This window comes from Centrocercus urophasianus, unplaced genomic scaffold (assembly GCF_019232065.1).
Source record: "Centrocercus urophasianus isolate 14NV4802_14NV808 unplaced genomic scaffold, USGS_Curo_1.0 seq_10, whole genome shotgun sequence".
In the NCBI taxonomy this organism is placed as follows: domain Eukaryota; kingdom Metazoa; phylum Chordata; class Aves; order Galliformes; family Phasianidae; genus Centrocercus; species Centrocercus urophasianus.
In genome coordinates this window covers 7,598,394-7,613,145 of record NW_024884142.1, presented here as the reverse complement: position 1 = coordinate 7,613,145, position 14,752 = coordinate 7,598,394, and the positions used below count along the sequence as shown (strand labels likewise).

Here is a 14,752-nt window from a genome sequence, read left to right as displayed (position 1 = left end):
TTCATGCCTCTTTGCTTAAAGCAGTTCTGCTTGTGTATTTATGTGTAAACAATGCTTTTGGATCATCTCAAAATATTGTGTCTCTCATTAGATGAATTTTAAATCTTCCTATTTTTCACGTGCTCTATGGAAGATTTTCAAGAAGTAAATGAATAAGTTTGGAAGTCCAGTTTTGGTCATGTTGAGAATGGGTAAAATCCAGCCTCTTGTAAGGCAGGCCTCTGCAACTGCAGTCAAACTTTGAGTATTATCTGAGGGCTGTATCAGGAATTATGAAGTACAGAAAATCTTTTGGATGTTTTCCAGTCTTTTTCTTATTGTGTCTCTGCCTTGAAATACAGCAATCTATGTAAAAAAGTGTGAAGTGCCTGATAGCTGAGTGGTGCTTCCAATCCAGAAGGTATGACATTGAATATACCATATTGAGTGCTTGTTCCTTCATTTTTACTTCTTTTTGGTCCAGAATTTCAAAACTGTGCAGAACCATACAGTTCCTGGTCCTGAAAATGTGGAGCTGGGTCCCTGGCCACCAGACTAACAAACTAACTAGAGAAAATATTATTCATAGGAGGGGGAGAGATTTTAAGAAGAATGACATATCTGTTAGGTATCTTGATAATCATTTGTCTTTATTGCGCTGATGTTGGCATATAAAGCTTGAAAGATGGGTTAATTAGTGAGTTTGCTTGGAAACAGTGTTTGAGCTCTTAAACGAATTATACCAACCGTGGGCTTTGTGTCCTTTTAGAGACAATACTGAAGACAGGAATTCTTCATTATCATTAGCTGGGTTTGGTATAGATGAAGCAGTAATTAAAATTTGAAATGAGAAGAGCCAGAGGTAAATTGCTGCTTCTACTGGGAGAGAGGATGCTTCCTTATTTCCACATTAGCTCTGAACGTAGTTAATGTGCTTTATTTTGTTACTTTTTTTAACCCTTCAGCAAATGGGTTCATCAGTGCAATGCGCTGCAATTTTTTCATTTGCTTTTGTGTTCATTCACCTGTTTTGTCAGTAATGCCTACTTCCTTTCTTGATCACGTCTGTAAATACTGCATTGTTATGTAATTCTCACTGAGCTTCTGTTAATGCTGTATATAGTGTGTAGTTAAATATATGATACTAAAAGGGTACCAAAAAGTATACAGAGCTATGGTTTTGTATGTCTATAAGGTTTATAAAGTCATACGAGTATATCCAAATGGTCAAATTTGCTTAATGTTTCTTTTTGGGGTATGTTGTTTTTTTTTTTTTTTTTTTTTTTCTCCTGAGAAGAGCCATCTGTGATTTCCAAATAGCTTTCCTTTTGCTTGCCTTATTCCTGCAGGATGCTTCCCAACAGGCTCATTTCCCAGGCAGCACCCTGCACCGAGGAGGGGCTGTTCACTGTTTTGGAATTACTGCCACAAACAGGAAACGTTTCATGCTTTCCATTCACAGTGATGTGAGGAGGGAAAGGACATGGGGCCCAGGGCAAGAGCTACTTTGTAATAGAAAAAGAAAGCTGACATGGCTTTTGGCTATACCAGGTCATTGTATCTGTGGGAAAGCAGGCGGTGGTAAGGGACGTGGGAAGGAAATGCTGGGATATTCAGCTAGAATAGGCTGGCTCCTCACTGACCATCTGAGTGAATTATGCTGTTTCACTAAGCTGCTAATAATGGAATGCAAAAATCAAATAGATAATGGATATGTCTGTCTTTACAAAAATACTCTTGTTCTTATGGAAAACTATTGCTTAAGGTGAGAAGAAAAAGCCATCATCTTCCAGAACAGATTACAGCAGTAACACCTCTAAAATACATGTTGGCCTGCCTTACCTGTGAGTTTTTAGCCAGGATTGGGCCATGAAAAGGTGACTACACTGAACTGTGCTATTGCCCAAATCCTTTGCAATTTATTCTGCTCAAATCAAACAAAACAGGCTGTTTGACAGGTGAGATTGTTGACTACTGAAAATGCATCTCCTCAATTGCTATACCAACCATGGAATTACTAGACTGAGTTTTCCAGCCTTGTCTTCAAGAAGGTGTCAAAGCTTTTCTACTGAATTTCAGAAAGCTGTTACTTGTAGATAACTTCCTGTAGTTCACCAGCAGGATCAGCTCAGCCACTGCTGCAGTCAATGTTCCTTTCCTATGCCTCTCTCTGCGGACAATTTCTCTTCCCTGAGAAATGTTGCAGTCTGACATCAACGTGCAGTCATGGAGTTCTAAGTACTAAAATTGAAATCAGTTTTCTTTTTTCTCTTTGTCTTTTTGTTTGAGAAGATGGGAAATTCTTACGCCGGACAGCTCAAGACAACAAGGTTTGAAGAAGTGTTGCATAATTCTATCGAGGCCTCTCTCCGCTCAAACAACTTAGTTCCAAGGCCGATCTTCTCTCAGTTGTACTTGGAAGCTGAACAGCAGCTGTCGTCGCTGGAAGGTAGGAATTAGTGAACTTTATATTTCTGCTCCATCACAGTTCTGCTGTTTGCTCTCCTAGGGGTCAGCAAAAACACTTAAAATAGGAATGCAGAAAAGCTGCAGCATTCGAAGTTTTTCTTTAGATATATTAAGATCTAAATACATGTATAAATATTTATATTAGAATTTGATTAGAATGCAAAATGCATTGTCTTTTGTTTTGACAAAAATAAGTTATCTGCTTGCTCAGATTTATACGCATGTATAAATTGAAGATTTGGAGAAATCTTTGGTGATTTAGAGCATAGGGTCTGTTATCTGTTATCCTATAATTTATCATTTATAATTTATCATACACTGCTGGAATTTATATAGTAAGTGATGGTTTAAAATATAACAGATGTTTGAATGAGATGCACTTGAAGTGATTTTTGTTGTGAATAGTAAGGTACAAAAATTGTAGCTGATTATTGAGGATGCTTATATCTACTTTTGGTGTGATTCTTTTAGTTATTCTGTTGTAAATGTAAAAACATAGGATACAAATGCCGGTAAATCTTGTTCCAGTTGTTATATAGCACATGGGACATGGTTTAGAGAAGATCATTTTTTAAGTTTCATTTGCTCAGTTTTTTTTTCATAGAAATAGTATAATTTAGATGAACTGTAGCTCTGACAAGCAAACTCATGGTACAGCTCAGTGCTTTGATGTGCTCTAATACGCATAGTTCAATGCTGCTGCAAGGTTATATTTAATATTTAACCATTTCTGCCACCAGGATGGTGTTTCATTTCTTCTCACCAGGCCTGCTTATGCTGTTTTACCTTGCTAAAGATAGCTTAGAGATATGCAGTGCAGAATGCATAATGGTTAATGCTCACAGTAACATAAAAGGAAAGAAAAACAAAACAAAACAAAACAGCAATCCAAGAAATAGTAATGGAAAAAAGTATTTTGCATGGGTTAAACTTTTTACTGCTACCTTACTGTAACTGCTGAGGAAATATCCCTTGCAGAAGTAAGTTTGTTCACCATTCACACATCATTAATTTTTTTTTTTTTTTAATTGCTAGCATAGTGCATGAGAATGGATCTACATTCATTGTTTAAATATTTATGCTGCTTTATCTCTACACAAAGTGATTCTTCTATTAAATATTTCTATGAGGATTTAATAATCTTTTCCATGCCAATCAACAGTGATGTCACAAAATTGATTATGATATCACCTGGGAATGGTGCTACAGGTGCAGATGCATTTTTGAGGAACAAAAGTGCAATTTCACACTACCGTGACTTCTTTCATTCAGGGCTTTCAACAAGGAACTGTTTAGACCACGAGAGGCTGGTTCTGTTTTTTTTTGCAGTTAATGGCAACAGAATTGAACTGTAATTAATCACACAACAGCCTGGTGAAGAACATTAATTTCATGGAATTTTCAGACAAAGGGAACTCTGAAGCGATCTGACATAGAGTTTTCCCAAGGTTGTTCCTTAGGTGAGAGAGCTCTACAGTCTGGCATCCTATACTCCAGCCTCACAATAAGTAGAAATGTCCACTCCTAGCTAGGTGAATCCCTGTACTCTGAGGACCAGGAGGAATGTGAAACAGTGAGCCATCCTCAGGATCCTGCATAAGCTCTTGTCCATCCATCTTGTTATGCGTCCTTGCCCCTGACATTGTCTTGTTCATATACTTGGACTGTTTTCGGCCATAACTGCTTACTAGTCATCAATACAGCCAGTTTTCCTATGGTGGAGCAAACATGTTATACATAATTTACATATAAAGTAATGTAGTCAAGGTCAGTACTGGTGACAAGTTGAAAAGTTTGACATTTCTCACCTACACAGTACATTTTTTGCAAAGAGTTCACAGCCAATTATTTTCCAATGACTACAGTTTTCCAGTCTCTACATTTAAATTTGAAAAAAAAATCCGAACATACTTGTTGTAAGTGTATGCCTTTATGGTCACTTACACAAGCACAATTGCCTATGAAGTCATTTGAAGCTATATAAATTGAAAGTGCCATGTTCACATAAGTTGGTTTAGATACAACATCAAATCTCCTTGGCTCCAGTAGTAGGACATTTTCTCATTCTGTTTCTTTCCTGTCTTTTTATTATTGATGCATGTAGATGTTAGTCAAGATTAAGTCATAACACATAGCTTATCCCTATCTTAAACACGAAAGACAAAGAACTTCACTTTTCTCTTTGTTCACTTTCAGCATTTTTGTCTTTGGACTATATCCTTAAACAGAAATGTTTAATGTTATGCCTTTATCTGTGTGCACCAGGATTGAAGTTTAAATACTTAAAAGAAAACATGTATTTCAAATTCTTTCCCTGTAATACACATGGAGAGTAAGCAGGTTAATTCTGTTAGCAAGCAATCTATCAGTTAAAAATACTGACTCAAGGGACCAGAACACTGGAAAAGTGGTATGCAGCAGAGAGTCTGAAGGTAAAACACGTGAAAGCATCTAAAATAAAAGCCTAAACGATATATCCTTTTCCTCAGCATTCAGAATTGCCTCTTAGAATGGCCCAGTCCTTCTGCAGACCTTTGTATGTTGTCTTCCAGACATCTGCCATTCCTTGACATTGTGCAGAGAGCAGCAGTGTTTTACTCAGAGCTCTGGGTTTTGGTAGGAAATGGTGTAGGGAACCTTGGCAGGGTTGGATTCGATGATCTCTGGAGGTCCCTTCCAACCCCTACAATTCTGTGATTCTGTGACTGCATGAGAATCAGGTTTTCTTGTGATATCAGCTGTTGGTTGAACCTAATTTCAAGTGGGAACTGTTTCTTCAGTCTACAGCACCAAGGACACGATCATCAGCACCTCATTGATAAAATCTGTACTTGGACTGCAGCCGTGGTGTTCTAAAGTAATGAATTTACATTTGTTTTGGCTGTTAATATTATAAATAAAGGATACAGTTACAATGTTGTGATCAACAAGAGTTCAAACATCAGGAATTAGATCTCCAAACTCATGAGGTTATTTTAAAAATAGAGATTATTTTTTGAATAATAAATAGAGGCTTCTTTTTATTTGCCCCTTGGCTTTTTAGTTCTTCAGGTACACTTCTGTCGTGCTTTCAATTTTTTTTTTTTTTTTTTAGGCAAAAAGCTATTTTTTTTTTTTTTAAATCAAAGACATTCTGTTGTAAGCATAAGACTGCTAGTTGGAGCTTCACAGAAAGAACAGGTAGCTTTAGAGCTTCACAGAAAGAACAGGTAGCTTTAGAGCTGACAATGTTAAAGTCATTGTCAAGAGGAGATAATCCAGTTTTCTGTAATACTTTCTGTAACTGGGTCACCTTGTTCATTCAATGATTTGTTGCCAGCATTTTCTATTTTCTAAGACATTTTTGCTATCACAATTTGTAGCAGGCAGCAGAGCAGATAATGAGGAAGAGGAAGAAGAGGAGGAAGAAGAAGGCTCAGAGTCAAGCAGTCCTGTTTCTTACCAGATGAAGCCTCCCCCAGAGGGGTGTTGCACTACTGATGGTAAGAAATGCACTAAACATGCATCAGAAGGCATTTTGCCCTGCTCCAATAGGTATAGCTGGAGCGTTTCCCTGTAACTCATATAAATGATCTTGTTCTGATGTTGTAAAAATAATAAGCATTCCATTGTTCATTATCTGCTAGGCAAAGCTGGATAGTTCTTGGCTGTTTTTGCATTTTGCAAGGTCTTTACCAAATGTGGCAGGTAAGTGTTTGTGCTAGAACACCTGGCATAAGGACAGAACAAGGCAAGGTTGAGTTTCACAGGCATAACATTCACTATAATGAGTACAGTAATTCTCAGGTTTTATCATCAGTTTTTACTACTTGAGGTGTACCTATTTACCTAATTCAATGTTGCTGAAAGAATTATTCAAAAAACAAGCAAAAACAACAACAACAAAAAAAAAAACAGAACAGGAAAACCAGTGAAATTCACTAGATACTTAGAACTATTATCTGCATTTCTGAAAATCTGACTGTAGTTATGATGACATTAGTAAGTAGCCCATAAATATCTGTGATATTAGTATGATATTAGTGTATATTAGTGATGTGTAACATCATCTCTCTGGATAAAGTTATCTCCGGAAAGTTCTCTCTGGATTTTCAAATTTGAGTTTGTTTATTGTACTGATGGTATTTGTTTATGGTGACCAAAAGGAGGGGAAAAAAAACTATCTCTTAGTTGGCTCGACCTCAGAGAATACCACTTTGCTTTTCACTAAAACTATTGAAAGATCTTTAAGAAAGACAATTACCTGTATTAAAGAGAAAACTCTTCTCAACTTAAAGTACATTGGATTGATTTTTTTTTTTCTAGGTTTCTGCCAGGCTGGTAAAGATTTGAGACTGGTTTCAATTTCCAATGAACATATTGAGGTACCATCAGGGTTTTTACTTGTTGGTGCCAAGTCACCAAATTTACCTGATCACCTCTTAGTGTGTGCTGTGGATAAAAGATTTCTTCCAGATGATAATGGGCGCAATGCCCTGTTGGGTAAGTCTGTCACAGTAAGTGAATGCTTCTGTGGTCTACAATTAATAGCTAGTCTTTTTTCTCAGAGTGAGTTCAGCAGATGTTATTTCTTTTGTGTTTGTACGTAACTCTCATTGGTGATGCACAGCAAGATAAAAACTCAGAGCTGATTATGTTTACTTTGGAAAGATACAGAGTAAGCCAATTCATTAGAAATTCTTCATGATCTGTCCATTAGCCCAAGAATTAAGTCATTATCTGGTCTGTGTATGACCTAGTTGCTGGAACTACACATCTGGAGTTGAAACTGGAAACGGTAACTGGAGTTGAACTGCTCCGTATTTTAGCTTTCCAAATACTAACATAGTTGGACAGAGTGTAGATCTGTCAAAGTGAACCTGTCTACAAGATACATGTAAACAATTTTACCGTAGTTTGTACTGTAAAAAATTAACATAGAATCACAGGCTTGGATTAGAAGGGACCTTGAAGATTGTCTGGTTTCAAACCTCTGCTTGTGGGTGGGGTTGCCAACCACTGAATGAAGCACTGGATCAGGTTGCCCAGAGCCTCATCCGTTATGACCATTTTCATTCATTCCTTTGGGGCAGTGATCGTGTTCCCAACTAAGTTTAAACAATAGCACGAATTCTGGATCCTAACCTATGATTTTTTACTATTATCAGAGTAAAAATAAATATGAAGTATTATAAGTTGAATTTTTTCCTTAATGCGTAATCAGGTAATACTGTGTTTGAATTCAGTCTTACAATGCACATTATTTTAAGAAAACAAATTGTGCAGAATACTTAAAATTTTCTTGCTTTTTACCAATTTAAGTGTCCGATTTCTGACATAAAGTGAGTCTTTCTATTTTCATTTTAGCCCTTATGATTGCCATTATCCTCATCCAAATCAGTACAATTATAAGCAATCCACAGTGTTGTGAATGAATGAACTAGATATTGATGTTAGTGAATTGGAATAGTTCATATACTGGGACAAAAAGTATATAATCTGGAGGGAAAGCTCTTATTGTAGTCAGACATTCTTGAGTAATTATGTATTATTTCCTTCAAAAATGCTTCGTCATTTTCTGTGTACCAGTCTGAGCTTTAGATAGCAGAAAGGAACTATTTGTCATTGTGCCCTTTAACCATGTTCCTTCACAAACACTGAGGGATATGACGTGAACTCAGTTGTTATTTCAGTTGGAGCCGCTCTTCAAGGCATTTGGGATGACAGCATAGTGTGAAGGTGGATAATGTAGTTCTGTGCACTGTAATTCATTTCCTCGTGATTTTACAGAGTTGGATTGGTCACAGTAGATTTGACTAATGATTGCGAAAGAGTTAGAAGGACTATAAATCACCCACATGTTGTCATTCTAAAGATTAAGACAGGAATGTTGTACCACTCCAATCATTCAGTGCTAGCACTCTTAATAGCTTAAGTTCCTCAGGCCTTTGTGGAGAGAAAGTAGTATACTTGTTAATTGCATGCTAAACAAGAGCACAGAAAAGCAATGGGAGCATAACTGAGAGGTTTTTATGCTACTTGCATCCTCAGCTTGATTATTTAACACTCTTTTCTTGTTCTAAACAATTTAGATGCTTATTTTTGGCTGTTGTACATTTAAATTCTAGTGAATCGTGTTCTTTTGAAAAAAAAAAAAAAAAAAAGGTGATAATTTAGGATAAGTTTTGTGTATTCTATAACAAGATTAAATGTGAAAGAATTTGCATTTGGATCTTTGAGATCCAAATTCCAGGAAAAAACAAAATGTCTCAGGAGTTTCTTGACCAGCTTTTGACTTATAGCCTTATTCCCATGGGGGGCTGATGATACTGTGACAATTTGTTGATTATGCTACTGGGTTGCTCCACCATCTAGAAATATGTGCTTGCAATATGGAAGTTGTCCTTATTGAAGACCAAGGTTGTTTTGTTTCTTTTTTACAGTGGGCTGTTTATTACATGGGAAACTTCTCTTTTCTGGAAAAGGCAGGCTCTTAAGCAAAAAGTTCTCTGTATTTGAGGAGCCTGAGAACGTATTGTATATATCTCCACTAATCAAGTTAGATCCCAAGTTTTGCTACTTGGGACAAAACAAATTCAAATTTTGGCTCCAGGAAACCATTCCTTTTTGTTTTGTAGCCTGAAGGAATGCTTGACTGGAGGAAGAACTGCAATAGTGTGATATTTATTGTATCCTAGAAAATGCAGCTAACATGCATCACCCCCAAAGGTTTTTCTCCTTTTCATTTTTCCCTTCAGTTCTTACTCATAAGAAGGGTCTCTCACGATAAACAAAGCAGCTATTCACTCATCATTTTCCTTCCCAGCAGACCTAACAGCTGCCCACTTTCCTAGCAGGGAATAAGAAATCCTTTCTTTTTTTTTTTTCAGTGGGTCCCTGAGGTCAGGACAACAGAGGAAAAGATTAGTTTTCTTGCATTGTATGCTGTAAGATGAAAAGGTTGCAGTATAAAATCTGTGGCACTTCTGTTAGAAAGTACGCTGTTCTATTAGTTTTTTGTAACAGTTGTGAGTTTCTGTACAATGGAGTCTCAACATGAACGTATTAATTTCATTTAAGGCCTTCAGTCTTCAAATGGAATGGTACTGAATGGGAGGGAAAAAAAGTGAAGCAGTCAATATTTGTGTGCTTTTTGCTTGTGGGTAGAACTGAACAGAAGAAATATTTTTGTTGAAGAGTTAAAACCATGCTAAATCTTAGTGTTAAGGAAGTTGGAGACTTTCAAAAAAATATTAATATTACATAAGTATGAACATTAATTAAAACTCTATTAGTCATTTAAAGAAAAAAAAAAAACAAAACAGGAGGAAAATTTCAGCTGGACCAACTGGTGATAGAAATCCTTTCACCTTGAAGTACTCTGCTTGCCCTTAGCGCAAGTTCACTGTTAATCCAGAGGAACCACTGCCCAGTCGTAAGGTAGATAGGGCTTCACATCCTTTTAGTCCAAGGTCCTGCTACTGACCATGGGGCCCTTAGCATGGAAGTGCTTTTTAAATTATAGAGTCATAGAATATTCTGAGTTGGAAAGGACCCACAAGGATCATTTGGATAATAGATCACTGTGATGTGGGCAAATTCAAGCCCACATGATAAGATATTAGACACAATCAAATATCTTCTGATTAAACAATCTACAGAGGGTAATGGCCTTAAGTCACTACTGAACAGTGTTGGGTTTGAACTTTGACCTAAAGGTGAAAGGCTTCTGGCCCCAAAGCTCTGGGCATTGATTCCTAATTCTCTTGTGAAATCAGTTGCATGACATAGATATATTGAGTCACCTTATGGCTGCCCTGACTCCCCTTTGTCCTTTCTATAATATATGGAAGAATATTTAATGTGTTTTGTTTGTAAAACAAGCTCTCCTCTCTATCAGCTGTTAGCTCCAGCCATTGTATGTGAACAGGGCATGCACAGAATGAGGGTCGGTAGTGAGCCCAGCCTTGTTCAAATTCATCAGTGATCTAGATGAAGAGAGAAAGTCGACCTTCAGCAAGTTTGCTGATGACACAAAGCTGGGATGATTGCTGACACACCAGGAGGCTGTGCTGCCATTCAGTGAGACCTAGACAGACTGAAGAGTTAGGCAGAGAGGAGCCTGATGAAGATTAATAAGTGTAGAGTCTACATCTGGGGAGGGATAAATGCCTGCATCGGTACAATGTAGGGGCCAACCTGATGGAGAGAAGCTCTGTGGAGAAGGACCTGTGTGTCCTGGTGAACAATAAATTGACCATGAACCAGCAATGTGCCCTTTTGGCCAAGAAGGCCAATTTTGTCCTGGAGTGCATTAAAAACAGCACGGCCAGCAGGTTGAAGGAGGTGATCCTCCCCAATACTCTGCCATTGTGAGGCCGTGCCTGCAGTATTGAGTCCAGTTCTAGGTTCCTCAGTTAAAAAATACGGTGTTCTGCTAGAGAGAGTCCAGTGGAGGGCCACAAAGATGATGAGAAGCCTGGAGCATCTCCCTTAGGAAGAATGGCTGAGAGACCTGAGACTGCCTGGAGAAGAAAAGATGAGGGAAATTGGTCTGATAATCTCCAGAGGTTCCTTCCAATCCCTACAATTATTTGATTCTGTGATTCTTATGCTGGGGGCCCCAGACCTGGACATGGTACTCCAGATGGGGCCTCACAATGGCTGAGTAGAGGGGGACAATCACCTCCCTCTCTCTGCTGGCCACCCCTCTGTTTATGTAGCCCTGGATAGCATCGGCCTTCCTGGCTGTAAGAGCACACTGCTGGCTCATGTCCCGCTTTTCATTCACTGAGACCCCGAGACATTATGATGAACACTGTTCTCAGACTTACTCCATCTGCTGCAAGGCTGGCAGTGGATGCTTCAATCTGAAAAGCAGCCCTGAAAAGAGTAATGATTGAACATCATACAGCACTGAAATTATAAATTCATGCTATATTGTATCTGTGGTGTCATCAGAGAAAGTGTCAGTCTGAATGAATGGGATAAAATTCAGTGCTGGCAGGTGCTTTCCAGAAAGAGCTCAGCTCAGGGGAGGTGGGAAGAACTGAGGTAAAAGATGATAGTTTGATTTAAATGGAAAACTGAAAAATAAGCTTCTAAATTATTCTCCAAAGAGTTTTCAAAACATGTTGACTCTTCAGGTTTGTTAATTCTTATTAAATCTCACCAGTATATTATAGCTGGTGAAAACCAGTAGATCTTGAATAATAGACTGCCAAGCAGACAAAGTTAAAAATAGATGACTTAGGGCAAAAGGCTGTTTCAGGTAGAGGATACTTTTTGTTAAATCTTTCTTAGTTTGCTGATGAGTTACAAGAGTTATCAGCAGTGACTGGTGTAGTGTCCATGTGAAAAGATTTTGCGTCCACTGCCCCACTGTTCTGTTTCTGTTGCAGAAATATTTCCCCATATGGCTTTTGAAAGCAGCTGGACACTTTCAGCTAAACAATAAAACCTAAAAGGGGTAAAGGTACTTCTATTTTACTTTTGGAAATGGTCCCCTCATGTTTCTGTTTGGAAAAAATAAGGCCTTGTAAGTGGCAACCAGTTAAAAATTGCAGTGCTGCTGCTCATGCTCAATATACTGCCAAGATGTACAGGAAGTTTTTATTTGCTAGCAGAATCGTTTTCCGTAGTTTCTTAATCTGCCTAAAATGCATGTCAGTTCTACAGCCTTTACCACATCCATTGTGGTTTTGTTTCCCTTTGTTGCTTTTATTGCAGCAACTGAAGGTTCTGTGATGTTAGACAGATTCTTTTGTGTTGACTGATACAAAACAGGATTTAGCAGTCTTGTTCCAATTTTATGAGTCATAATGACCTCTATCATTCTACCTATCAGCCTCAGTGATATAATGAAGAGTTTTCAGTCGTTATTGTTCACTTATTACCAGAGATACAGACAAAACATTGGTATCTAAAAAAATGCCTTATAAACTTAGATTTTTAATGCATTCTTCTGAACAATTTGAATGAAAATACTCAAGTTGTAGACCAAGAATCAGGTGTTTACAGAGCACAGTATTTCAGTGTCTGCATGTTAGTTCACTTGTCTTAAGAAGTATTGAATGTTAATTTGAAAATGGGATTGGTCTGAAATGTGATGGAAATTCTCATAATTGGCTCTTCATTTTATTTAACATGGTGGAATTGTAATATTTCTAGTGTTATTCTCCATATTGATGGGATCATGAGATGCTTTTCCTTTGCTTTATTTCTACTGTCTTTCAATGGACTGAACACACAATTTTGATTTGAAATTCCTGTGATAACACATCAAGATGTCCATTAGATGGGATTAAAATAAAAAGAACCTCCATGCTTCAGGGCATGTATAGGGAATAGGAAGAAAATTTCCATGGGGAACATTGTCTTCTATTTACAAACTGTATGATTTCCTTGTAAGAATCAAGTGTTTTGAGGTAATTGCTCAGATGCAGTGCAAAATTTTCCTATGGAAGTACTTTGGAAAGTGCAAAAATGAAGCTGTTTAAGAATAAAAAGCAGATAAGTCTTAATTAGCTGTTCAAGGATTGTTCTTTACTTATGGTGATAATGGCATCACCATCGCGAGCTCCTCTTTGAAGCTCAAATTTTATACCTCAGAATGAGAGGAAATGGCAGTATCCCTGGAAATGCCCCATTAAGCCTGAGTACAATGGCTTCTTTACGTGCAAGGATTGCATCTCTGTCATGTTCCTTAAAGTTGCAGACATGTTCTTTTTGTAGTCATAAATAGCTTGAGGTGTTGTGAAGTTCTAACGCAGTCCAGCCATATCACCTGACAAATCTACTTAAATCAGTATCCTAAAAAGGCATTAGTATTTTTTTTCCCCTAAACAAACTTCTGTAGTAGAAGCTTGGTGCTTAAATGAACTTAGGTCTTACTAAAGAGAGTAGATTAAATATACTTGATTTCCTGAGGCTTTCTTGAATGTTTAGTTTCAGTGCAAGTTTAAAAAGGAGTAAAACTTTCTGTGATACTGTGTGATTCAGTATAGTTGAGCCAGACATGTTTTGTTTTAATGCTTTTAGGTACTTAATGAGTGGGTACTGTGACTTTTTTCTGGTGGGAGAAAATGAAAAACGTGGCTTGTTTTAAATTTTCTGTTCATGTGTGACTGTTTTTGCAATCTAGTAGCCAAAGTGCAACAGACAGGACTTGATGTAATATTTTTTGGGATTATAATGTTTATACAAAGTTAAACCTGTAAAACAAAACAAAACTGTTTTTTTCTCCAGGGAAGAGTCATGTTGTGAGGTTATTAATAGTCACCAACCTTTCTCACTGGATTAATGTGCATTGTTTGTTTTATCAGGCTTCTCTGGCAATTGTGTTGGCTGTGGCAAGAAAGGTTTCTGCTACTTTACAGAATTCTCAAATCACATTAACCTTAAACTGACCACTCAGCCCAAGAAACAGAAACACTTAAAGTATTATCTGGTCAGGAATGCACAGGGAGCTCTGACGAAAGGATCTGTAATCTGCTGGAAAGGGGCAGGTAAGATAATGAAGCTGTCTTCCTCAAGCTCTGGTTTTTGTCATCCAGGCTTGGATATTACTGGAACTGGCGTCTATGTAAAACCTGAGACGGATCAGTTAAAAGAAAGAGTCCTTAAAGTGCAGCTGTAAAAAGCAATTGACCGCCCTAATAAGAGGATGGCATGTTTGATGCCATCGGTTCCTCCCTTCCAAGTGCCGTAGCCTTTAAGTAATTCACGTGTGAAATTACGAAGTCAAACACGCAGAAAAAAGCGTCTGTCGCTGTTGCCGGTGGATAAGAATCCTCTTTTTTTTTCTTAAGAACTCAGAGGCCGGCAGTCCTTATCCAGCACCTGCTCAGGCACGGGGTGCCAACTGCCAGAGAGTGCAGGCCTCTCCGGGAGCACCGCGACCGAGCCTCCCCCAAACCCTGCTCCTGGGACTCCACAAACAGGTACCACGCAGAAGGAGAACGGGTTAACGTGTGCTCTTCCTGCTCCGTGTGTGTGTGTTTGTGTGTGCTTCTGAGTGGAAAGACAGAAAAGAGCACATTGCCGCGTGCAATAAAACAAATCAAATAGATTTAGAGTATCTTATGAATAAAGGAAGGAACTCTTCTTTCACGTCTTTTCACTGTCCATTTGTCCCCCCCCCGTTCCCCCGCCCCCGATTTATGTACAAAATTTTAGGAAATAATACAATGGATAGGTGATGTGGAGCTTGTTCATAACTAAGGCAGACCTTCTCTTTTAAGAGACATTTTGCATTGTAACCAGAACGCTCATTACTGCTGGATTGTATGGGCATCAGTGGAGTAAAGCGGCTTTAAGATTAAAA

General features: G+C 38.0%; 1 protein-coding gene across 1 annotated transcript in view; it reads left to right on the top strand.

The window, feature by feature from the left end:
- Positions 1–2,271: 2,271 nt before the first annotated feature.
- The window catches only part of GREB1 (growth regulating estrogen receptor binding 1), a 52,500-nt gene continuing 40,019 nt past the window's right edge, over positions 2,272–14,752 (top strand). The window contains exons 1-5 of the mRNA XM_042818280.1: positions 2,272–2,428; positions 5,811–5,930; positions 6,754–6,930; positions 13,752–13,934; positions 14,238–14,369. Coding sequence (XP_042674214.1) covers positions 2,272–2,428; positions 5,811–5,930; positions 6,754–6,930; positions 13,752–13,934; positions 14,238–14,369 — 769 coding nt within the window. The remainder of the gene's footprint in view (positions 2,429–5,810; positions 5,931–6,753; positions 6,931–13,751; positions 13,935–14,237; positions 14,370–14,752) is intronic.